The 24,363-nt window shown below is 36.6% G+C and overlaps 1 protein-coding gene and 1 non-coding gene across 3 annotated transcripts; both read right to left on the bottom strand.

The window, feature by feature from the left end:
* Nucleotides 1-722: 722 nt before the first annotated feature.
* On the bottom strand, nucleotides 723-19,318 carry LOC145640889 (methylcrotonoyl-CoA carboxylase beta chain, mitochondrial-like). Of its 2 annotated transcripts, XM_081692117.1 has the most exons (10): nucleotides 18,984-19,318; nucleotides 18,704-18,823; nucleotides 17,237-17,671; nucleotides 16,978-17,068; nucleotides 14,542-14,777; nucleotides 14,247-14,411; nucleotides 13,254-13,328; nucleotides 3,871-4,002; nucleotides 1,179-1,235; nucleotides 723-1,060 (listed from the first exon to the last, which is right to left on the bottom strand). In XM_081692117.1, the coding sequence occupies exons 1-10, from the start codon at nucleotides 19,173-19,175 to the stop codon at nucleotides 857-859; spliced, it is 1,707 nt and encodes a 568-aa protein (XP_081548243.1). In that variant the 5' UTR covers nucleotides 19,176-19,318; the 3' UTR covers nucleotides 723-856. The 2 variants fall into 2 exon arrangements, with proteins under 2 accessions (XP_081548243.1, XP_081548245.1); XM_081692119.1 differs by lacking the exon at nucleotides 18,984-19,318 and having other exon boundaries at nucleotides 17,237-17,664; nucleotides 18,704-18,785.
* LOC145641210 (small nucleolar RNA R71) lies at nucleotides 6,452-6,557 on the bottom strand. The gene has a single exon (XR_014115271.1). It is a non-coding gene; the product is annotated as a small nucleolar RNA R71 (small nucleolar RNA).
* Nucleotides 19,319-24,363: the final 5,045 nt, after the last annotated feature.

Below are 24,363 nucleotides of genomic sequence, written 5' to 3'. Positions count from 1 at the left end.
GACTTTAGTGCAATTACTTAATATAATCATGGATCGTATTATGGAGATAGTAATTCGTTTATTTGGGTCGTCTATACGTCTTGCTAGAGAATGCTATAGAACTTTGGGTTAGTAAGTAACAAACCCGAAGCCCGCCTAAACGGATCCTACAAGGTCACACATTAGGATTGGATCAATAAAGAAACCCGAAGCCCATAGTGGGCCTTAGGGTGACCGGCCAAATAGGGAAAGGGGAGAGAAAACCCTAACCTAATTAATAATAATATGATTATATATTAATTAGTTAGGGATAATTAAAATACACAGTATTTAGTTTTCTGAAAAACAACGTAAGTTTTCTCTCAATATTTTCTCTCTAAAATTGGTTCTCAACTCCAAGAAAGGTGAAAGGTTTTTCCCGTCCAACTAGCATTGGTGGAGTGTTGATTCAATCCGGTGGACCGAATAGAGGAGTTACAATTGAGGCTCTTTATCTCCGGTAGAGAAGAAGATTGCTAAGAGGATTCACGCTTCAAAGGTTAATTCTAAACTGTTATGTGATCTTTATTTGTATATGCATGAGATCCTGTTTAGGTGCGTATGAATGTGATTCATGAAATTCCGCTTAGAGTACCTAAAACCCTACATTATATTCATCTTACATCTCTTGCCAGGTACAATACGTACTGAATGACGTAAGTGTATAGCACATATCATTTTACAAGGTTCATATTACTGTAATCTTCAATACTGAAAACATTGACTCATATTGGCATAGTTTTAAAATGTCTAAATAACATTAAATAATTTTGATGGCTTCTCTTGAAATTTACAGACTAAATATTTACACTGGATCATCATTTCATCTATTTGATCATTACATTCTAAATACACCATACTTTGTCTCTTCCGGAGCACGATTCATTGAAGCAGAGATGCATAGACCAATAATTTTTCTAGTATCTGCAGGATCAATGACACCATCATCCCAAAGCCTAGCAGTGGAGTAATATGGAGAACCTTCTTCCTCGTATGCTTGTTCCACCTTCGCTTTGAATGTTTCCTCTTCTTGAGCTGTCCACTACACAAGTAAAATATATGCAAGATCAGGTAAACGTAGTTGTCTGGCACATGAACCAAGATTCTAAAGACCAGTAGCAATGTACAAGTAAAATGCAGCATTTCCAAACAAACATTACCTGGATCCCTCGCCGTTTCTTGTTTGCCTTTTCTACTTGAGTCAGTACACCTGCAGCCTACACAGTGCCATGCAAGAAATTAGTCCTCATTTTACAGTTTAATCACGTGATATTTGTCATTAAACATCAGCAGGAGAAATGTTAAAAAATAAATCAAGGATCTTGAGCTAGCTCAAACTGTTGTAACACCTTCTATCATCAGCACAGGCAACTGAGGATTGGGTAAGCAGACCATTCAAGTGAGTAGTGACATGGTTTACATAATCTTAGCTGGGTCTTAACCATGCTTTTAGGGAGCATAATAACTTCGTGGACAACTACTCTATGCTTTAGTACAATTACAACTCGGATACTTGGCTTTTCAGGTGAGATTGAGCACTCTTTGGTTTGGCATCTCTTGGCCTCCTGGATTAGATACTTCAAGTCTGTGTTCTATTTAAAGAAGAGAGAGTGCACCCCCAGCTAATCAACATGCACATTTGATGTTGCTCAAAAATAAACATCATGTTTAAAACCATTAATTAATATACATATCAAAAATAGCATTGATCCCTATTCTTCAGTTTAATGGATTAAAAATGGTGGTCCAAGAAGAATGAAAAAAAAAAAAATTATCATCTTATAAGAGGTATTTGATCTGATCAGGGGTATCCTATAATGCTCAGATGGATTATAAATGATTATCACTACATAATGCTCAGGTTGGAACTTGCAAGCCTCACTTTCCAAAGATCCACTTAAACCACTCAATATAAGGGTAGAAGGTAAAATTCATCAAGCATGATGTTATTCTTTTGATAGATCAACATATTAACTGACAAAAAGAAACAGAGAAGTGCATCTAGTATTTACATAGTTTATGCTTCCAAGGGCCAAGGCATATCATAATCACCATTGTATATTGGAAGTAATTCACGTAAGAACATTGAAAATGATATCAACCAACCTTTTTGACAATGATGGAAAAAGAACAGTCTTTATGGGTCAGCAAGCTAGCGCCCCACTCAACCCACAATTATCCACTCCCCCCCCCCTCCCCCCTAATTCAGCTCATATGAACCTATAACCTAGCTCCACTGCCAGGCTTCCACCCATCCACAGGACTCGCAATGAATCGAACTAAACTAAATTCCAACATGGCTCGGCTCAATCTAACTTGGATCATACGGAGTTCAAACACTGGCTCCTCTTAAACTAGATGAGCCTAGCTGAAGCTTAGCTTGGATTCTAGATCTCGAACTACAGCTGAAGTTTGCCTAGATAAACAATGTTTCAACAATTAATACATGGTAACATACTGAGAATAATAACAGTGTTCTTTCTATTCAGTTATTTGGTAGTGTTTGGCTAATAGGCTTGGTCCAATTTTTGCTAAAAATTACCATATCCTTTAAATAGAAAGTTGATGCACAGAGGTAAAAAAAATTTATAACTACCTCTTATGATTTGAAAGGTATACATCGATTTCTTAATTTTATGAGCCCACGACTCAAAATCAGCTGAATTTAAGTTCAGCTCATTAAGGCTATATGTTTGGATAACAAAAAATGGAAGGAAAGAAAGGGAAGGGAAAGGGAGGGAGACAAACTTCTTGTTTGGATAATATGTTGGCAGAGGGAAGGGGAGGGGGAGGGAGGGATCCATGATCCCTCCTCCTTTCATAAAGACCATCCCTTCAAAATTGGAGAGATTTGGAGGGAAAATGGAGCTCATCATTTCCTCCACTTTCCCTTCCTTCCCCTTCCTCCTATTTCCCTCCCTTCCATTTCTCTTCTAATTTGTTATCCAAACATAGCATAAGTACTCAAGCTCATTTACAAGTGAATTAAGCTGAGCCAAGTCATAATTTCTCATGAGCAGCTCTGTCTGTTGCCAACCCTAAGGCCATTGCTGGAGACATGGTCATGCTCCGCTCCAGCCCTTATCCTGTCACTACCATCTTAAAAGATCTGTGTTGTTTCAGTAGCTTCTGTGTTGAACCTACTAATAGCCAGCTTTACTGATAGTCTTCCTTAATGGCAAGTCACTCAGACACGACACACAGTAATGCCAAAAAGATACCCTCAAAGGAGTATGGGCAACGCAAAACCTATAGAACAATGAATCTGAAGAGGAAATTGACAAGAACTATGCTAAAGATGAACTCATCCATGAAGTGAGTGTGGAAGAATTTTTTCAAAAAAAAAAAAAAAAAAGGATAGCAGTGGTGTCCTGTGAAACTTGTCATGTGTGGGGAACTGGGCATGGAACAAAGTCAACAAACTACACGCTGAAAAGTAGGTCTTTTGAACTCTGACTTACACGGGCCATAGTCAACAGTTCCATTTATTTGATTTACAAGATGACTTTTTAAGTCTGTAAATGGGATAAAATAAGAACGCCAAAGTAAAGCAGGTAGCAGCAGATAAGTCAAGCAGGTTGAGATAGGGGATGTTATAGGGGTAAGTAATTGCCACTACTGTGTCATTGCACATCACCTAACTCATTTAAAAACTGCTAAATCTCAGTCTTTGATAATTTAAGCTCAAGTAGCTTAAAGTATTCCTCATGGTTCACAAATGAACCTAAAATGTTATGGCACAGCAACCTCAATTATCAAATACGTAGTACTACGTAAGACACAATAAACAATTAAAATCAACACTTTATTAAAAAGGCGGTAAAAAGAAATAACATAGTATAAAAGTTATACCTGCGCCCCTCCCATTATGGATATTCTTGCATTTGGCCAGAAGAACATAAAATTGGGACTATATGCACGTCCACACATAGCATAGTTTCCAGCACCAAAACTTCCACCAATTATAACAGTGATTTTAGGAACCTGCACAGAGTGATAATTTCAGAAAACATATACAGGTCACTCATTTCCTCGGGTCTTTGATCCATTAATTATTGCACACGAACTTGGAAGTCATCCATTCAAAGATAGTGTTATATCAAACATAACTAACTATAAAACCACACAGGAATTGAGGAAGAAATTACATTTCAAATTGGGGATCCTGCCACTTTTTTAGTTTTATTCCTATGATGTCAATACGGAGTATTTATCTTACAGCATTTGGAAGAGGTAAAGTATCCCAGACCAAACATGAGACTAATGAGTGTCATTTATGGCACTCATATGGTTCTCTTTAGGGTGGAATTCATGCTATTTTATAGCTATTTTCTTTAGTTTTTCCTTAGTTTTACTCTCTATTTCCTTAGTTTGCATTTTCCTAGTTGATTTTCTATTTTTATGCATTTCTTTTTATTTTGTTTCGTTCATTTTTCAGGTTATGAATGATCATAATCCGAGGATCCCCGAGTCTCCTTCCCAAGTTTTACATCGTTTGAGATGCCTCTTGCCTACCATTTGAAGTTCAAGTTTGAAGGAGTGTAAAGTCCAAGTCTTCTAGCTCGTGCATGCAAGCGGCGGGTACACCACTCTTGGTGTTGAAGCCACTGTGGAGGCTATCTGCTCCTTCCGTGTTCATCAACATCATCAAGTGGAGCGCACGAGGAAGAGCAAAGTCGAAGGTGGAGGCTGCCCTGCTCCCAGGCGCGGGCGCGCGCGACCTGGTGGCGCGGGCGCACCTCGCCTGGGCACGCCTCTCTGGGTCTCTGTTCCGTACCCTTTTATGAGCGGCTGCGCATCCACCTTGGAGAGGGCCGCGCTTGTACGGGTCTTTTTGGACGATCTAACTAATTTCTCTTTGTTAGTTTTACTATATACAGATTTTCCTTCTATTTTTAGGGAGAGAAGTGTTAATTTTAGAATTAGGTTAGATTTTGTAGAGAGAGAAACTCTAGTTTTTAGAGAGAGAAATTCTTGATTGAAGATTCTAAGCATTTTCTCCATTGATTTGAAGCAAGTTTGTAAGGATTTCTTTTACCTTAATGCAGTCTTTAGTTTTTTATTACAACTTATGATTGAATTAGTTTGATTAATATGATGATGATGAATTTGTTGTTTAGTTTAGTTTTGATCTTGATTTCCATGGATTGTGAGTAGTTTTCTTGCTAGGGGAATGGTGAAGCATATATGAGTAATGGATTGATGCTAATTGGGGGAAATTGATGGAGTTGATGTAGTGATTAAAATGGTTGATTGATTATGTGCATGTGTGTGATTGATTGAAGAGTAGCTAACTTTCATCGTTGCACTAAATTGCATTGTAAGTTCACATTGATACGAACAATTGATTTGTGGCTTGCATTTGTCGATTGAGTTGGTTTGTGAAGTTCCTAGCTAAAGTCTCTCGTAGTTGACGCTAGTTTGACCTCTAGGAGAATAGCCTATCATACTCTCTTGATTGCTTAATTGATTTTCCCTCGCAACACTCGACTTAGTCAATTCCAATCCCGATTAGTTGTATCCATTGCATGTATATGTGGATCCTAAACCCTAGTGTTTGATATATTTGGTTTTAATTTCATTTTCTTAGTTGTTTTAGAGTACACACACCTTACTTCACTTCTTCGAAATAGCTTAACTCTAGCAATAGTGACCACCTTCCATTCCTAGTGGTTCGACCCTCGACTTACTCCTATGCTAGTTATAAGGGTGTGTTGAGTGATTACAAATTTTGTTTAACCGAGGGAGGATTAGTTTCAACGACCCAGTTCCACCCCTCGTCAAAATGGCGCCGTTGCCGGTGAATAGTGTAGTTGTTTGCTATTGTTGTAGAGTCTATTTCACCTTATTTCAAAAATACAAAAAGATTTTTCTCCTTTAGGCTACATTTGTAGCCGTGCTACTAATAGTTTCTTTTGAGTTTATGTGTGCAAGTTAACATAGGAAAAGACCCAAGGCTTACATTGAAGCAGTTGGGCACTCCGGGTGCATACAAGTATGAGAGCGGGATTGCTCCATTATTAATCCCGGATAGTGATTTTGAAATCAAGCCGCCAATGATTTTATGTGTGCAAGTTAACATGGGAGAAGTCCCAAGGCTTACATTGAAGCAGTTAGGCACTCCGGGTGCATACAAGTATGAGAGCGGGATTGCTCCATTATTAATCCCGGATAGTGATTTTGAAATCAAGCCGCCAATGATAGCTTTGATTGAAAGAAGACAATATAGTGATGCAACAAATGAAAGTCCCCTCAATCATCTTAAGGAGTTCGAGAAATATAGAATTTATAAGGCTTAAAATATTTCCCTTTTCCCTAATTGGAAGAGCTTAAGAATGGCTTGATAAGGAAGTGAAGCCTAATTCCTTGAGAACTTGGGATAAAGTCACCGGGAAATTTCTTTCCCGTTTCTTCCCTCAAAAGAAAACGGCGGAGACTAGAGTTTTGATTCAAAGTTTCAAGCAAAGGACTAGTGAAAGCCTCTATGAAGCATGGGAGAGGTACAAAGATTATCAAAGAAAGTGTCCTCACCATGGAATTCCGACTTACCAAATTATTCAATTTTTTTATGGTGGTTTGAGTCCTCAAGGGAGGTCAAGTCTTGATGTCGGAGCCAGAGGCCCAATCATGAACAAGACGGTGGAGGAGGTTGTGGATGTGATAGATGATGTAGTGAGGAACTACATGGATTGGCAAGAAGTTGAGATAGAGTCGACAAGCGAAAATGGCTTGATTGATCAACTCAACGCCTTCAACAATTTGTCCACACTACTTTCGAACTTAGGGAAGGAGGTGGTTTCCATCAAGGCTAAGCTTGAGAATGCTTCTTCACAAGCACAAACTCTTCCCTCCCAATTTCCGTGGAGTGGTACGTCTTCTTACTCTAAGTTATAGGAACCAAGTAACCCAAGGGTTTCGTGGTAACCATAACAACTATGGTTATAATGATCAAAGTCACGGCCAAGGATATGGGGATCATAACCAAGGTTATGGTTACCATAATCGAAATTTCGGCCAAAATCATGGTAGGGGTATTTGGAGTAATCAAAGTAGGAGAAATTTTCAAAACAATGCTCAAAGAGGTCCCCCACCCGAATTTACTCCAAAGACCCAAGGGAAAAGTGATAATTCCTATGATCTACTATCTCATTCTATGAGTAGGTTAGAGAATGTCATGGTAGATCAAGCCAAGAAATTGAATGATTACATATCGTCTAGTAACAAAATGTTTCATGATATGTTAACTCATGGAATGATGCTTGAGACCCAAATCATTCAACTAGCTAACACCTCGAAAGAGCATGCTACCCTTTCTTCTTTACCTTCGCAAGGAATTGATCCTAAGAAACCGGTTTGTTCAATCACCACTAGGAGTGGTAGGGTCCTTGAGAGTGAGGTGTCTAAGAAGAGTGATGCGAAAAAGAGTCCAATTGAGAATGAGGGAGATGAGAGCCCTTTAGATGAGGAAGTTGCTAAGGAACAAGTTGAGAAGGTGAAAGAGAAAGAAAAAGAAGTCTACAAACCCAAACTTCCTTACCCCCAAAAGTTCAATAGGCACAAATTGAATGAACAATTTGGGCAATTCATCGAAATGCTTAAGAAAATTCATCTTTCTATTCCTTTCACCGAAGTCTTGGAACAAATGCCAAACTATTCTAAGTTTCTTAAGGAAATTTTGAGCGGCAAGAGAGATTGCAATGTGGTTGAGCCGGTGAGTTTGGGGGAGTGTTGTAGTGCCTTTATCCATAATGACTTTCCCCCAAAGATGAAAGATCCCGGAAATTTCTCCATCCCTTGCAATATTAATGGGAAATTGTTCCAAAATGCCCTAGTGATCTTGGTGCTAGTGTTAGCATCATGCCTTATTCCGTCTTCAAGAGACTTAAGATAGGTGAGCTCTTTCCATCTAACATGACCCTTGAATTGGCCGACCGTTCTATTAAGTTTCCTAAAGGTAGAGTTGAAGATGTCCCCCTCAAGATAGGAGAATTCACTACCCCGTTGATTTCATTGTGCTAAAGATTGCGAAAGATGACCATATTCCTATCGTTTTAGGAAGACCTTTCTTAGCTACCTCGGGAGCTTTGATAGATGTTAAGAGAGGTCGAATTACTTTGAGAGTTGGTAACAATCAGGAAAGTTTTGATTTAAAACCGATGCATGAGTCTTTGTCCCTTGTGAAAGGAATCACGTGTGTTAATTCCCTTCACTCCATTGATAATGTTTGTGTGATTAATTTTTCGACTAACGATGTTCATGAGATTTGTGATGCTGTGCTTGTGAGTTTTGATTGCATGAAAGTTAGTGAAGAGAAAAAGGAGCTTTCAAAGGCTATGGACGAAGAGGTAATTGACATTCCGCATTGGTTTGAGCTCTACCCTCAAGAGGAGGAAAATGATCCTAAGAGTGTGGATGGTGTGAGACCGTTTACAAAAAGGAACAAGGTAAAGAAGAAAGCGAGAGCTTCTAGGAAGAAGAGAATGAGAATGAAGTTGAAGCAAGAGAGACTTGCTTTAGAAGTCCAATCAAACGAACTTTTATCAAGCAACAATGAGAAGTTGCTAATTATTGAAGAGGAATTTGTGCCTTCCACCACTTCGAAGAAGGTGGTGTTCTTTGACCCTCCATGATTTGGAGGAAGGGTCGAGTTTAGGACCATAAGCAAGCACTTCTCGGGAGGAACCCTGAGATTTCTAACCTTTTCTTTTGATTTCTTTTTCTTAATTTTCTTTCTTTTATTTTCTTTTCTTTCACTTATTTTTTTTTCTTTTGGATTTATAGGGTGAATTCAGGGAGTTGGATTAATTCAAGTGAGCATGAGCAATGGAAAGGTGTTTCGCGGTTTTTGATGTGATTACATTCGATTTTATCGAATTTTGAGGTAAAAAGGTCAGCCTTGTTTGTGAGGTAAGATAGGGAAAATTGTGCTTATATTTGAAGAAAGTTTGAACTTGGTGGGTTCATTGTGGTGCTATCATTATTTTGGGATGTTGGACGCACTATCAACGTGTTTTGAAATTGCCATATTTGGTGGTTTCAATAGCCCCGGGATGATATAGAATGAAGAGCCCACGGGTGAACCAAGGAACCAAGGTGTGTGTACTCTAAAACAACTAAGAAAACGAGATTAAAACCGAATATATCAAACACTAGGGTTTAAGATCTACATATACATGCAATGGATACAACTAATCGGGATTGGAATTGACTAAGTCGAGTGTTGCGAGGGAAAATCAATTAAGCAATCAAAAGAGTATGATAGGCTATTCTCCTAGAGGTCAAACTAGCATCAACTAGGAGAGACTCTAGCTAGGAACTTCACAAACCAACTCAATCGACAAATGCAAGCCACAAATCAATTGTCCGTATCAATGTGAACTTACAATGCAATCTAGTGCAACGATCAAAGTTAGCTACTCTTCAATCAATCACACACATGCACATAATCAATCAACCAATTTAATCACTACATCAACTCCATCCAATTCCCCAAATTAGTATCAATGCATTACTCATATATGCTTCACCATTCCCCTAGCAAAAAAAAACTACTCACAATCCATGGAAATCAAGATCAAAACTAAGCTAAATAACAAATTCATCATCATCATATTAATCAAACTAATTTAATCACAAGTCAATCAAACTTGAACAATCAACAAAACAATTGAAATAAAAAACTAAAGACTGCATTAAAGTAAAAGAAACCCTTACAAACTTGCTTCAAATCAATGGAGAAAATGCTTAGAATCATGAATCTTCAATCATCAATCAAGAATTTCTCTCTACAAACTAGAGTTTCTCTCTCTACAAAATCTAACCTAATTCTAAAACTAACTCTTCTCTCCCTAAAAATAGAAGGAAAATCTATATATAGAGAAACTAACAAGGAGAAATTAGTTAGATCGTCCAAAAAGACCCGTATAGGCGCGGCCTTCTCTAAGGTGGATGCGCGGCCGCTCATAAAAGGGTACGGAACAGAGACCCAGAGAGGCGCACCTGGGCGCGCCCCCGCGCCACCAGAGACCAACAACTTAAAGATACTTAAAAAAATTTTAGCAGTCTACTCATCGGTGTGAAGCAGGCTAGCAGCTAATCCAACACCCAGAACCATCATGCTAAATTCTAATATTTTCCTACAGCTAAGCAGGATTTCATTTAGCCATCTTGAAAGTTCTATGACATTTTAAAAAAAAAAAAAAATTAAAAAAAAGAAAAGAAAAGAACAAATATACATGGGCCACATGTTATAAATAGAGTGCCTTATAGTTATATAATTTTAACATAATATTCCTTGGAAAGTTCATAGACAATGAGCATACTGATAACTGATAATATATGATCATTTTTTTCTCCACAATTTGATAGATATATCAGGGTCTTAGAAAAGTTGGGTATTCTATACCCCTAGAATCACTACAAACACCCAGTGTGACATCTTTTGTGATGCAATAATTTAATTTGGCTACTAATTACTCTTGATTGTAAGGTCAATCAAGAAATTAAAGATGATATCATCCTATAGCTAGTAATGTACAACAAAATTGAAGGTTGCCTCTTTTACTAGTCTCCAATTACCATACTAAAAAATTGGCCCATAATTCTCCAATATAATGCAATGCACCAACACCCTCCACCAGTCACTATCGTGTACAGAAGAAGACAAAAGACAACAGCAGCAAACCACCACCCTACTACCAACACAACAGCAGCAGAACACCCTCCCACTACCAACACAAGCAACGGTTAAGTGGGCAGAGAGCAGGACTGATTTTCACTATAGTAACTCAGCAAGAGACAAAAAGTAGTAAAGTAGTAATTAAGGCTTTTGTCCATTATGTAGTAAAGCAGTAGTATAAATAGTAGAAGAGTAGCAGAAGGAAGGCATTCAGAAATTGTATGAAAAAACATTGAGAGTGATGGCCTAAAGCCATTAATGATTGTACGAAGCTTTAAGCTAATTTATCTCAAACAACCTTCCGGCTAATTTTCTGCTTGTGAACATCCGCGCACGTTGCATATAATCAGTGCTGCAATGCCCTCAATCTCATCAGTACTTAGTAAAAAAGCTTGCGGTACTTGCACATTCATTTCCATTGCTTTTGAAAGTTAAGGCTTCATTAAGAGATAATATTTACCCAACTCGTGAGAGAGAGCAGTTTAACACATCAAACCAACAGTATAGTAACTGATCGCACAAAAATCATATTAATGAGAAGACGGTGGTCATGTATTTTAGTGACTAAAGCTGATAAACAACCACAGCACTGACTTCCAAAGTCGAACTCATCCTTTATAGTCTGATCAAGCATGGACAATATGAGATACTACCTTTGCTTCTCAATTCTTGCAAGCCTTTTTTGAATAATTCATTTAAGATTTTTAAATGACATGTCATTAATTTAACCACTGTTGGGTTGATCTCAATGTATATGTTTATAATATCAGCTTTTTTTTTTCTTTTTAATATGAATAGGGATATTAATGGTCAAAGTCGCATATAAATAGTGCTAAAAGCTCAAATATTACTAGAATTCAAACAAAGGTAGTAGTGGTTGATAATACTCATTATGTAAAAATCAAAGCTGAAACTTGGTATATATACTGTGTTGCACAAAGGGAATAACAATAAATGAGCTCAAACTCCAAAATCACAGAGATCAAGCTTGATCATAGCAAAGTTAACCGAAAGAGCATGACCATTTTAAGTTCAATCAAGATTTTAACACCTAATTCTTGAACTTGTTCACACAACTCTGACATAGCAAAGCCTCTTAATTTGACAATATTACATATAATGTCAAAACACAGATAGCATCCTTTACTATTTACAAAACTAGGTCCACAAATAAGCGGTATAGCTCATGCTAAACTGAGCAACTGTACAGAAGCCTGAGGTCATTTCTCATGCTCCTTATATAGACAAACGATCTATAGGGTATAATAAAGGATGCATGCAATATGATATGAAAAATACAATTGGACTTCTGGCATTGAAGAAATTAGCCAAGAATTAGAAGCAAATTGATCTGAAGGTCAATACTTCCATTAATGCCCCATAGAGCAAAGATCACTAATTTTAAGAAGCAAAAACAAACTAACTTGGGGGTTGCAAGTGGAAAATTTCACCAGATAATGGAGTAATGTGAAAGAGACCCCTTAAAAAGGAATACGGGGCAAGCAAAGTGAACAATTTTGAGAAGGAGAAAGCAAAAGTAAAAGCAAGAATTTGAAAAAGTGACATGATCTTGCACTTTGAAATTTATGCAACTTATCTGTTCAAAATACATCAACTGTATGGTGGTAATCCAGGGTCTCAGAAATGAATCCTGCTGTGGCAGGTTGGATGGAAGGGAGGGAGGGGGAGTTGGCTGTGAATAACCTTACTGGTTCAATAATAAAGGTGTTGTTTCCAGATGAAACTGATCCGAAATGCAATGAAATCATATACTTCACAATAAAAGAGAAGCGCCAACACTTTGATGAACCATTTTAATTTTGTCCACTTAAATATGGATTCAAAAAGTAGTGAATATTTTGTTTGCATTATATTATATGCTATCTCTACCCCCCACCCACCCCTTTTTTTCTCATTGCTGTGATGCTGTATCTACTGACTAAAGACTTTATTCTATAGACAATTGTAGTTTATAGCTAAGGTTGCATAAATAAAGTGTAAATGGGCAATACTTACAATAGGAGGGGGAGTTGGCTGTGAATAACCAAGCCCTTACATATGTCACCAATGGGAAATTAAAATTCAGACGTTCCAAAAATTTCAGTGTCACAAATTTTACACAGAAATAACATAAACAGCATAGATCTGACATGGAACTAACAAGGTGGGAAGGAAGTGGGAACCCGCGCTGATAATGTCACAGCATGGAGACCACCCCAATCCCGCGAAATTTTTTCTAAGGGTCATGGGTACTGCAATAGTCAGAAACTCAGAACACTTTAAATCTACATATTTTTTAATTATCAGCATTTCATATTTCAGACAAATTTTACTTGGTAGATCAAAATTCTAACAACCACACATGGTAGATCAAAATCTAACAAATACAAAAGTATCTGATGATGGGAAAATGCTCTCAAAAGGAACCTAAACCCCCAGAAATGCAAATAACATAATCTCAAAATAGGAAAAGAATGATATCCATGTGTAAGAAAGGAAAGGGAGTGAGATAATATCCATGTGTAAGATGGAGGGCAAAAGTCAAAGTTACACCAACCTTTGCACATGCAACGGCCATCACCATTTTTGCCCCAGCTTTTGCTATGCCATTTGCTTCGGCCTTTGAGCCAACCTACCAAGACATTATACCAAGAGTTATTGCATAATGAAACAATTGTCTGTTTAATGTTATTACTCTATAATATACTCCCTCTAATCCTAAAAGTTCTTCCCACTTTTTTTTTCACGTTTGCCAATGCATTACTTTGACCATATATATCTTTAGACTTTAGTTGCATAATGCATATTAGTAAAAATGTAACAGTTGAATATTAATAAAAACACTCATTGAGACGAATCAAATAAGACACAACATGAATGTGTTATGTGTTACATATTGAGAGTAATTTGGAAGATTCTCTCATGGGAAGAACAAAAAGGAATGGAGGGAGGACAATGTATGTGTTTAGAGGACAACATTTCAGGAAAAAAAAACCAGCAAGTTTGATTTAAAAATTAAATTTGAGACGGATTAAGTAAAGACAAAAGATTAGAGAAAACATGGGATGGGATTAGACAAAATAGGATTGTTGTATAGTGAGCTAAGGATGGGATGGGATTAGAGAAAACACTCATTGAGACAGGACAATTAAAAAAACCCTTGAATTGGTGTCGACTAGGCCTGATAAGGTCTGCCCATACACAATTGTGAAAGGGCAAGTCTCTGGACCAACTAAATAAGTTAAACCTCAAAATTTACGAGAGACCTAATCTTTAGCAATATGTTGCATAACACCTATATTAGAAATTTGTCTCAAGTCTTTGTTGACAGAAGGTGAACCAGATACGCATGTCTTCAACTCTATAGAGGTGGCTCTTGCGTATAGAAAGATCTTTAATCAAAATGTATCTCAAACATGGTTAACTTATATAGCCATGGTAACCCTATAGTTCCTTTTAGTTCGATAACATCAGCTTTATAACACGAAGGCAAAGGAAACATCTCAAAGCAGTCTATTCAATATTTCAGAGGTATAAGAATGCCCCATACCATAAATCCTGTAATATTCTGAAGAAAAACCAAAGGAATGCCTCGCTGAGTGCATAGTTCAATGAAATGGGCCCCTTTAAGAGCAGATTCATGAAATAATACTCCATTATTTCCAATGATGCCAACAGGTTTCCCAAAAATTTTTGCAAAACCAGTTACAAGGGTCTGCAAAATATAACAAACAAGAAATTCTAATTCAAAAATTAAAATTAAAATAATGATTAGCCTGAAATAGTAAATAACTATAACCTAGGAATTCAGGTGAATGTGTTTGGGAGATAAATATGGGACTCACAGTGCCATACAGTTTCTTGAATTCATCAAATTCACTCCCGTCAACTATACGAGCAATAACAGATCGTATATCAAATTGCTGCTTGTGATCAATTGGGGCAATATATCTGAGCTCTTTCACATCATAAAGAGGTTCCTTAGGCTCTGCTGTCTTCCAGGTACTAGATAATTCTTCTACTCCAGCCTTATATAGATTCTTAATAATACTCCTTCCTGTATGCAGTGCATGCAGTTCATCTGCAAGGAAATGCCATAAATACGAGAATAAAATGTTTTTAGTTGGTTGTTCCAATCCCTTATATATCTTCCACTAAAGGAGAGGAAAAAGGAAAAAGGATACAGAAGAAGAGAGAGCTGCTAAAATTAAGCTGAGAATGTCATATTTCCCAGGTTTTAGAATTTTTGCTTCTGTATCCTATAAAGTTCAAAAATTGCAATCTAGACATGCACAAGATGTTCAACATACACACGAAAAGAAACAAGGAGTTGCATTCAAAGAAGGTGTAAAGCATGTAATATATGATGCCTTAATCTCTGACGAGTTCAGTTCAAAGATTTCTCCACAAGTATCACTAGTCATGAAACGGGAGCTGGGTAGCTTGACATATCACAGTCACAATGTGGTGCCTTGTGTGGATAAACATTAAAAATAATATAAGTGAAAGTGTGAAATCATCAAAATAATATGCAGTTACTAAATCATATTAATGCATCACTGCACCAGGAAAAAGCATGCAAGTTAGTTTACAAAGTACAATTCTGAAACTTATCGATCATCACATTCAAAGGAAGAAAGCAAACACATTCAAAGGAAGAAAGCAAATATCTAAAAGCTATGATTTCAGGCCATATTGTGCTTGTATTAGATAGTTGGTGTCCTGCCACCACCTTTATGCACTTACACCATCACAAATTTTTGTCTGTGTCATCTTGCCATATCATGCGATGAGCACAGCGAGAAGTCAGAACTTGAAATATGTTCAACCTTATTAGTGTTTAAAAAAGTGCGTTAGGCATTGAGGCGCAAGGCGATATAGGGTAAGTGCTTAACTTGGTCAAAGGTTAGACGCAGGTAAGGCGCACGAGGTGCACCAAAAGCACACGAGGCGCACCTGAAACAAATTTTTGCCATTTTTTTACTGTTCATAACTTTATATAGTGCGCCTCACTTCAAAGAGGCGCACCTAGGCGCTGCATAACCCTTCACGTTTCAGCGCGCCTTGAGCTTTTTTATACATTGAGCCTTATGTGCCAAATAGGCAAACAACGTCATAAAAAGATTTGTATAACTGAGACTTTAATAAGACATTCCTCGGTCATATCAATCAAAGCCTTAATCCCATAAGTGGGGTTGGCTACATGAGCCAAAAATGGTTATTCCGTGTAGTCATCCACAAAAATCTTCCTCCTCCACATTTCTCAGTTACCTAAGCAATAATTACTAGCAGTTGGCATACACGGAGTAGAATTGATGCAAGGAAGGGGAAGGAAAGTGGACAACCAAAGTTTGCCAGGACTTTAAACAGTAAGTTTATTAGCTGTAAGGAGGTTTTAAAAATAGAGTAGTTCAATAGTTGAGGCAATATGTGATAGCTAAAGGGAACTTTTCGACTCCTCTAAATTGTTGAAATAAATGAATAGTAGAATAGATCTCATTGCAACAACATACAAGAAAGAAAAGGGCTAATACGTATAAATTGGGAGAAATTCTATTATTAGGTACAACAGATCACAGAGCAAGAAGGTATGACAATACACATATGTTTGCTTAACAAAAACACATGAATGCATTACTTTCATCATTCCAACAGAAAGGGTTTCCTTAAAACCATGAGCCGTATTATAATATAGGGGCGAACAAAGAAGTAGCAGCGAAATTTCACAGGAGTTCACGTAAATAGACTAATTGCAATAATGAGTGTGTAAATCTTCAATTTTTTACAAAGAACATAACTCTTTTTTTTTTTTTTTTTTTTTGGGGGGGGGGGGGGGGGGGTTGAGGGGGACAACATGTATAAATTTATGCTGAACCTTTGATATTATAGAACTAGCTCAAAAAGTAAACTCTCCCTCCAGCAATAATCATAAATTGAAGCTTTATTAATGATGAAACCTGAAAGTAATTTTAGGGGACTACATATTACTAATTCAAGTTCTACATCAACTATAGTATGTAAATTCAATTACATTACATGCAACAGCCAGATGTAAATATTAATATAAACAGTTCCAGCCATTATTTTTATTATATATATATATATAATAGACAGTAATGCTTGTTTAAATTGTCATGACATTAGTGTCGTAATAATGCTAGATGAAGATTGTAGAAATGGTTTCATTAAATCATGAAGCTTACAAGAGAAAGTAATCAATAAATTATTGATCAACCAACTCTTATGAGATAAAGAAATAAGATTCTACAGCAGTAGAATACCTTCAGCAAAATAATCAGATACTCCTGATATCTTGCAGTGCACACTAGCACCTCCCAAATCTTCAGCAGAAATTTCCTCACCAGTAGCAGCCTGTTTCAATTTATATCCATCAGAAAAAAATACACGCACACAATACAATTGCATTCTCATAGCTCTGAAAACTGAAACAAGACCAACAGATCAAGCTGGAAACAGATAAAAAGAAGGCTTCATGGTTGCCATGGTACCCTGTCCGGATACCATAACTGTATCACTAACCTTCACAAGTGGAGGTCCAGCAAGAAATATTGTTCCATTTCCTTTTACCATGACACTTTCATCAGCCATAGCAGGTATATATGCTCCTCCAGCAGTACATGAACCCAAAACAAGAGCAATTTGAGGAATGCCTTGGGAAGACATTATGGCTTGATTGTAAAATATTCTGCCAAAATTCTCCTTGTCGGGAAAGACTTCAGCCTGTTTGGGTAGAAAAGCACCACCACTATCTACAAGATACAAGCATGGTAGTTTGCATTGAGCAGCGATTTCTTGTGCCCTTAAGTGCTTCTTGACTGTGATGGGAAAATAAGTTCCTCCCTTGACAGTGGGATCATTAGCTACAAACATACAAAGTTTCCCATGAACTGGTCCAATTCCTGTTATTATTCCACCAGATGGAAGAGATTCTTCATACAACCCATGCCCTGCAAGCTAATCACATCAATTTGAGCTTAGACAAAGTAGAAAACTTCTTTTCTTACATTACTTGGCTATTATTCGCATGATGTCTTCCTAATGAAAAATCCAAAGGTAGAACTACTAGAACAGGAGTGGAGAGCATAGTGGATCAATACAATAAAAGAGTTAACAGATTACCAAGAAGATTGAGTCAGGACCATCAAAAGTCACCACATCAAATCAGCCATGATGTGAAATCAAGCAATTCACTCATGCAAGTAGCCATATGATGAGTGACAACATCCTCAAACGTACATTCTACTTTCTACAGGCCTTGACAAGAATTATTCAAAGTTTGTCCAGCTAGCTAAGTCATTAATCCACTTTTAGCTAAAAACTAACATATTCAAAGAATTCGAGTGGTTACCCCCTTACCCACCCACCCAACCTAGGATATTCAAAGTGTATGCCAACTACCAGTCGAAAAATTCAAAACTAGTCAAAATTTCGCTTACTTAAGTAAAATGATAAAAGCCGGAATTGGACTACATGAATTCCAATAAAATTAGATGTGATTATTTTATAAAAGCAGGATTCAACTCTGAATTTCAAGACAACCCCTTACCCCAAACTTCAATTCCACAGTCCATGTACCTAAATAATCTAACGCTACATATGTTTCTCCAATTCTCCTTGCAATGTCAAATGCAAACTGTTAAATTAAACTACAATTTTATTCATTGATCCCCAATAATCATAAATTAGTCCAAAAAAGCAACAAATTGATCATTACCTTCTATGAATATGTTCTTTTGTAAATCTCATTGGACTTACCATAAAGCAGAATCATAGTTTTGTTCAAAGTTAAGCAGCACAGCAAGAATTCGACTTGGTAAAATAAGTACACTATACTGTCATTCAACCATTAATATAAAAGGGTCTAATTTAATAAGATTATAGGAACAAACATGCATTTAGATAATCATACTAAAAAAATATGATAAGTTCCCAAACTAATCACATAATTTCCAACTAAATAAAAAGTATTCAGAATATAGTAAAAACCTGGGAAAGTTCAAGGAATGAAGAACCAGGATCAAGAATCCGTTCAATTCTCTCTCTAGGAAGAAGCTTCTTCCTACTCCTATTCCTCTTCACTGCTTCTTCTCCTCCACCAGCAATTACCTTTAACAATAAACAAATTAAAATTGGAAAATGGGAAATCAACGAAACCCACAAAAGTGGATGTCAACTAGCTTAAAGTCATGTTCTAGTCGTATCATGACTTGCGATCAAATTCCGTCTATAATAATTAAAAATATAATAATTAAAGTCGAGAAGTGACCTTGTTGATATTAGAATGGAGTTGAGAGAGTGAATCCTGCATAAGTTTGGAATTGCGAGTGAAAGTGTCGGAATTTCGGTCAACATCATTGGGAAGAACACCTAAACAAAATCCTCTCCTTGTTTGAAGCCATGAATTCAAATAAAGTGTTGATTTTGATGGTGATGAATTTCTTCTTATGAAACCCAGCATTTTCAGGGTTTAATTTGAAATTTTAATTGGGTGATTTTCTCTCTTTTTTAGCTGTCGCATAAGTTGAGTGTATTATTAATGTGATCATGAACAAACCAAAAATGTGATTAATGTATAACGTTGTGCTGATCCGTGTTTTTGTTGTTGTTGACATGGAATACTAATCCATTACGCATATAGATTTCTATCTCTATACTTTATCTCAACATATATTTCAATATTATTATTTTTTTATGGGCTGAAGATAGTTTTGGGTCGTATCTTTCTCTGTTTTGTGTCAAAAAAAAAGGAACGAGAGATAATTGAATTTGGCTGACTCCCTTCCATGCCTCATTTAATAGGGAACCTCAAAGTGTTGAGCCGGTGATTTGATGTGAAGCGTGATCGAAGGTCCAACTCATTTACTATGTGCACACAACTTAAGCTCACATAGTCACATGCTATAGTGTTGTGTTTTCTCTTTTTTGTTTTTTTAAACAATCATTGTGTTTTGTGTCTAGCCAAAATTTTACTTATTTTAGCTCGTTATGTCTTGTTGTACAATGTTTTCTTTAAAGGAAGAAAAAAAAATCCTCAATAAAAGATATTCAAATGACACTTTTAAACGATTCATAAGAAATCAAAAATTACAAAGTAAGTACTTCCTCTGTTTTTAATTAAATACATCACTTTCTATTTATGGATGTTTCAATTAAGATGCATTACTTTCTCTTTTGGTCAATAAATTCTCTCTCATATCGCATGAGCTGTAATCCCCCGTATTTTTAAATATATTATAAATGAAATTATATTTTATTTATAATATTTATTTGTATTTTTCCGGAATTTAATTTCAAAAGTTTCAAATTATTTTGGGTGGAAAATTATTTTTATTACAATATAATTTTTATGAACCATCATTCTATAATTCATGTTCAAACAATCAAAACCTAACCCACTTTACTTACTTAATTGACCCATTAATTTTTGAGGCCCAATTTTACTACTTACCCTACACCACTCTCTCTCCTATAAATACCCCATACATCCCAAAATTTTTCCCACACTAAAGGTTAGTCTTATTTTCTCTCCTCTTTATTTTATTTTCTTATTTTCCTTTTATTTTTATTTTTCTTTTTCCTTTTATTTTCTTTTCTTTTCCCTTTCTCTTTTCTTTTTCTTTCTTTCTTTTTTTCCTCCTCTTTACGTGAGTTTTGACTCACCACCAACTGCCACCTGCTACCACCTGCCGCCCAGCCACCTCCGGCGCACCCCCCTGCCGCCGCCGCCGGCGACCCTGCCGGCCCAGCGGCCTAGCCGTGGCCACTCCCCCTTCCTCCTCCTTTGTTTTATTTTTTTTAGTTTTGCTTAGAATTGATTTAATTGTTTTGGGTTTTGATTTTATAGTATAAAGTTTATATTTTTAGTATCAAAATCATGTTTTTGATGTTTTAAACTAATAATTTCAGATTATAATTGTTGTTATAATTTTCAGATTTTATAATTTTAAAACCTAGGGTTTCAACTTATTTAAATTGGGATTTTAGGGTTCTTATGAGCAATTAAATTGGGGCTTTTGTTCCTATTGAATTTCTAATGATTAATTAAGCATAAATACATGTTTTTGATGAAGTTTTAAGGAGTTTTAATCTAAATTATATTGCTGGAAATTTGGTTAAGTATTAATTTATTGTTGTTGCTTGTTTTCTAGGAAGTGATTATTTTTTAGGAGACTTTTAAGTGATTAAAAGTGGCACAAAGGATTGTTTACACAAGGTACGTACATGTCTACTTCGTTGTAAGTAGTATCATGTTTAGGTACCAAAGAAAAGAACTTAGTTTCATGATTAGAGAACACTTGGATGAAAATTGTTTGGTTATACATTTAATTAATTCATGTGCTTATGTTTATGAGACATGTTTTGGTGAATTGAGTATGTTTGTATGGAATTATGGATGCAAGCTTGTTGAATTATATTGGATTAATTGTTTGTATGGAATGTTGATACAAGCATATTTTTATTGGATTGGTTTTTCAACCACATTTGGATTATCAAAGGATTGGAACTAAATGGTTGAGTGGAATGAATTTATTAAGTATTCCACAAGGTTATTATTTATTTATTTATTACTCAATCATGACTTGTTAGTATGTTGAGTAAAGGTGGATTAAGCCAAATTGGCTAGGTGGGTTGACTATGTGCAACAATTTGGATAATTTGGAAGTTTAATGAAATTAAAGGTCAATTTGTGATGTGATCACCTGTCCTAAATAAGATTAAAAGTAAATTGATGTATGATTTTTATGTATGGTCTATTTGATTGAGTCGGCTATTAATTAAAATTGTAATCACGTAAAGTGAAACATGGATGAGCAATAAAACTCTAGAAAGCGTGCACTTCTAGAGTATTGACAATTACGGGTTGGGGTACACGGTGGTAGCCCGTGGCTTTTCAAGGCTTGTTTGCATCAACATGTCCTCTTTTCTTTTGGTATTTACATTTTTGTTTTATAATGAAAGTTAGATGGGATCCTAGACTAACTTTGTGAGAATGGAGTTGCGCCCATTCTTGCATTGCGCTAAACTTTTATTTTAAATGGTCATTTGGGACCAAAATGATTTGATGGATTGGACAACCTCGTCTATTGCTTACTCCAAATTAAATTAATTAAATTAAATATAAAGAGTCAAGTGTTTGGAATTGATTAGCAAGTATGTTGAGTCGATTTGTTTAAGTGTGGAGTCTTGATTAATGAATTCGAGTTGTATATTTATTTACTTTAACTAGTTGAGCATGCTAGGTTTTGTGCGTTGTAGCTTGTATGTACTCAGCTTTGCTGATTGCGTGTTTTTGTGTGTTTTCTTTTGGTCATGGCCTTCGCCTTTCAATGACCCTGTGATGATCCAATTATTACACTTGTATTATTGGGGAGCAGTATTGCACAGGTTAGCTTGATGATGTGAAGTTCGGTGATTTGACATACGCATTGTCAAGGGATTGGTGTGATTGAGAGTATTCGTTCTTTGTGTTGAACTTATTTATGTTTTACTACTTTAATTATGTTTTGAGACTTTGATTATTGGTTTGGTTTTAAATAAGGGCCTTTATGGTTCCAATTTGTAAGCTTTGACTTATTGGTTTTCTAAATTATATTTTTTTAAGATTTAAGTTGAATTTCCGCTGCAATACTTTGATAAAGCCTTAACGTTTTAACATGTGGCGGTAACATGCCAATGATTCTCCTCTATTTTTATTTAAAGTAAGTGGTTTGGAAAAGGGGGAATTATTAGGGTGTTACATGAGCCCTATTTATTTTTTCTCTCTATCTCTTTCTACTTTAAAATTTTCTTAGGAGTCCGTAATTTCAAATATGACGCATCTAATAAAAAACGGAGGAAGTATATAACACATTAGACTAATTATATCGCAAATTCGTGTTGTACAACCAAGTTAACATTTTACAACCAAAAAAAAAAAAAAAAAAAAAAAAAAAAAAAAAAAACTATGCTCAAAATGTGCTCCTAATAACATTTATGTGCCACATGTAGGCCCTTTTCTTTAGAGCTGATCTGCTCTGCACTGCTCTACTTTGCTCTGCTGAAATCTGCTCTGCTCTACTCCATAGTGTGTGGAAGCCTAGCCCTACTCTACTCTGCTCTGCCCTGCTGAAATCTGCTCTGCCCTGTAGTGTATGGAAGCCTAGCCTAGCCTAGCCTAGCCTAGCCTTGCTCTGCTCTACTCTGCTGAAATCTGCTCTGTCCTACTCTACTCTACCCTGCTCTGCTCTACCCAGAAGCTCAAAAGAACAGGGTTGTAGTCTTCTTGCAATACATCCATGACATCAAAACGCATAGATGAAGTTTTGAACGCCTTTTCGATCCTCAATGCATCTCTTGTGCTCAGTTGGGCGCGGGATAGGGTGAGAAGCAGCTTCTTTGGTCATTCGCCCCGCCCGCCGGGACGCGCCTTCGGGCGAGGCCTCATCTGGACGGGCGAAACCTTGGGCTCTTCTTTGGACTTTCGTTTGGGCTATTATCTTAGCCCAAACGCTAGTTTCCTCCTTAGGGCTTAAATCACTCGGTCCATAGCCTCAACTTCTCATATGTTGAGCCCTTAATCACCGGTTTGATGAATCCAACCGGCCCTGGGCTAGAAAAGATGGTCGTGCTCCTCTAATGCTCGTAGTTGCTCCAAACACTAGAAATCATATATTAGCAATAAAAGTGGCTCTAAAGAGCAAAAAATTCTCCTAATTATGACCAAGGGACGGAGGTAAATCACTATATAAATTAGACATATCAAAAGGCATTTTGAACATCCATCTGATGATTGCAAGAAAAGCACGAACTGTATTCATTTTTGCAACCGGAGCGAAAGTCTCACCATAATTTATACCTTCTTGATGATTGCCAAAGACAACCAAACGAGACTTGAGACATTCAATATCACCATTTGACAGAAATTTCGTCTTGTATACCCATTGACTACCTAGAGCCTTCTTGTCGGGGGAAGGTGCTCTAAGGTTCAGGTCTCGTTGTCTTTTAACGCTTTTATTTATTCTTGCATAGATCGTCACCAACCCTTATATTTCATGGCCTCTTTAAAGGATCTTGGATCCTTTCCTTGAACAAGTGCTGCAAAGAAACTTGCGATAATTCTCACAAAGAACATGTCACAATTTATATAATGCGCTAAAGGATAAGACGTACCTAAAGGAGGGATTGGAGACACAGGGAATGGAGACAAACTATTAGCAAAAACGAAATATGTCACTGTAGGCGTTGTTTGAAGTGGGCCTACCTTAAGCACGTGATGTGAATATGCTTGGTGCTCTTAGGAAGTGGGAAATGACATATACAATTAGGGATAAGGATAGTAGGGATCCGCCAACAAGTTTTTAAGGAACTTTTAAACCGTTCACGGATCATAAAAGGCAACCACGATAAAGGGACAACGAAAGGTATGATTATGTGTCTTGTATTGGTGGACGACTCATTCGAATCCCATGGATGATATGTATATTTTATATAGTATTTTAACCCCGTCCCTTGGTCATAATTAGTAGTTTTTTTGGCTCTTTAGAGCCACTTTTATTACTAATTGGTGTTTTCTAGTGTTTTCGTAGATTTGGTTGACTTTTGTAGGGATTTTCACTTTTAGAGCATTTTCCCGGGATTTTATGGAGCAACTACGAGCATTAGAGAAG

The sequence above is a fragment of the Chenopodium album genome, chromosome 7 (assembly GCF_948465745.1).
Source record: "Chenopodium album chromosome 7, dcCheAlbu1.1, whole genome shotgun sequence".
Classification (NCBI taxonomy): domain Eukaryota; kingdom Viridiplantae; phylum Streptophyta; class Magnoliopsida; order Caryophyllales; family Amaranthaceae; genus Chenopodium; species Chenopodium album.
This window is presented reverse-complemented; position numbering and strand designations above follow the sequence as displayed.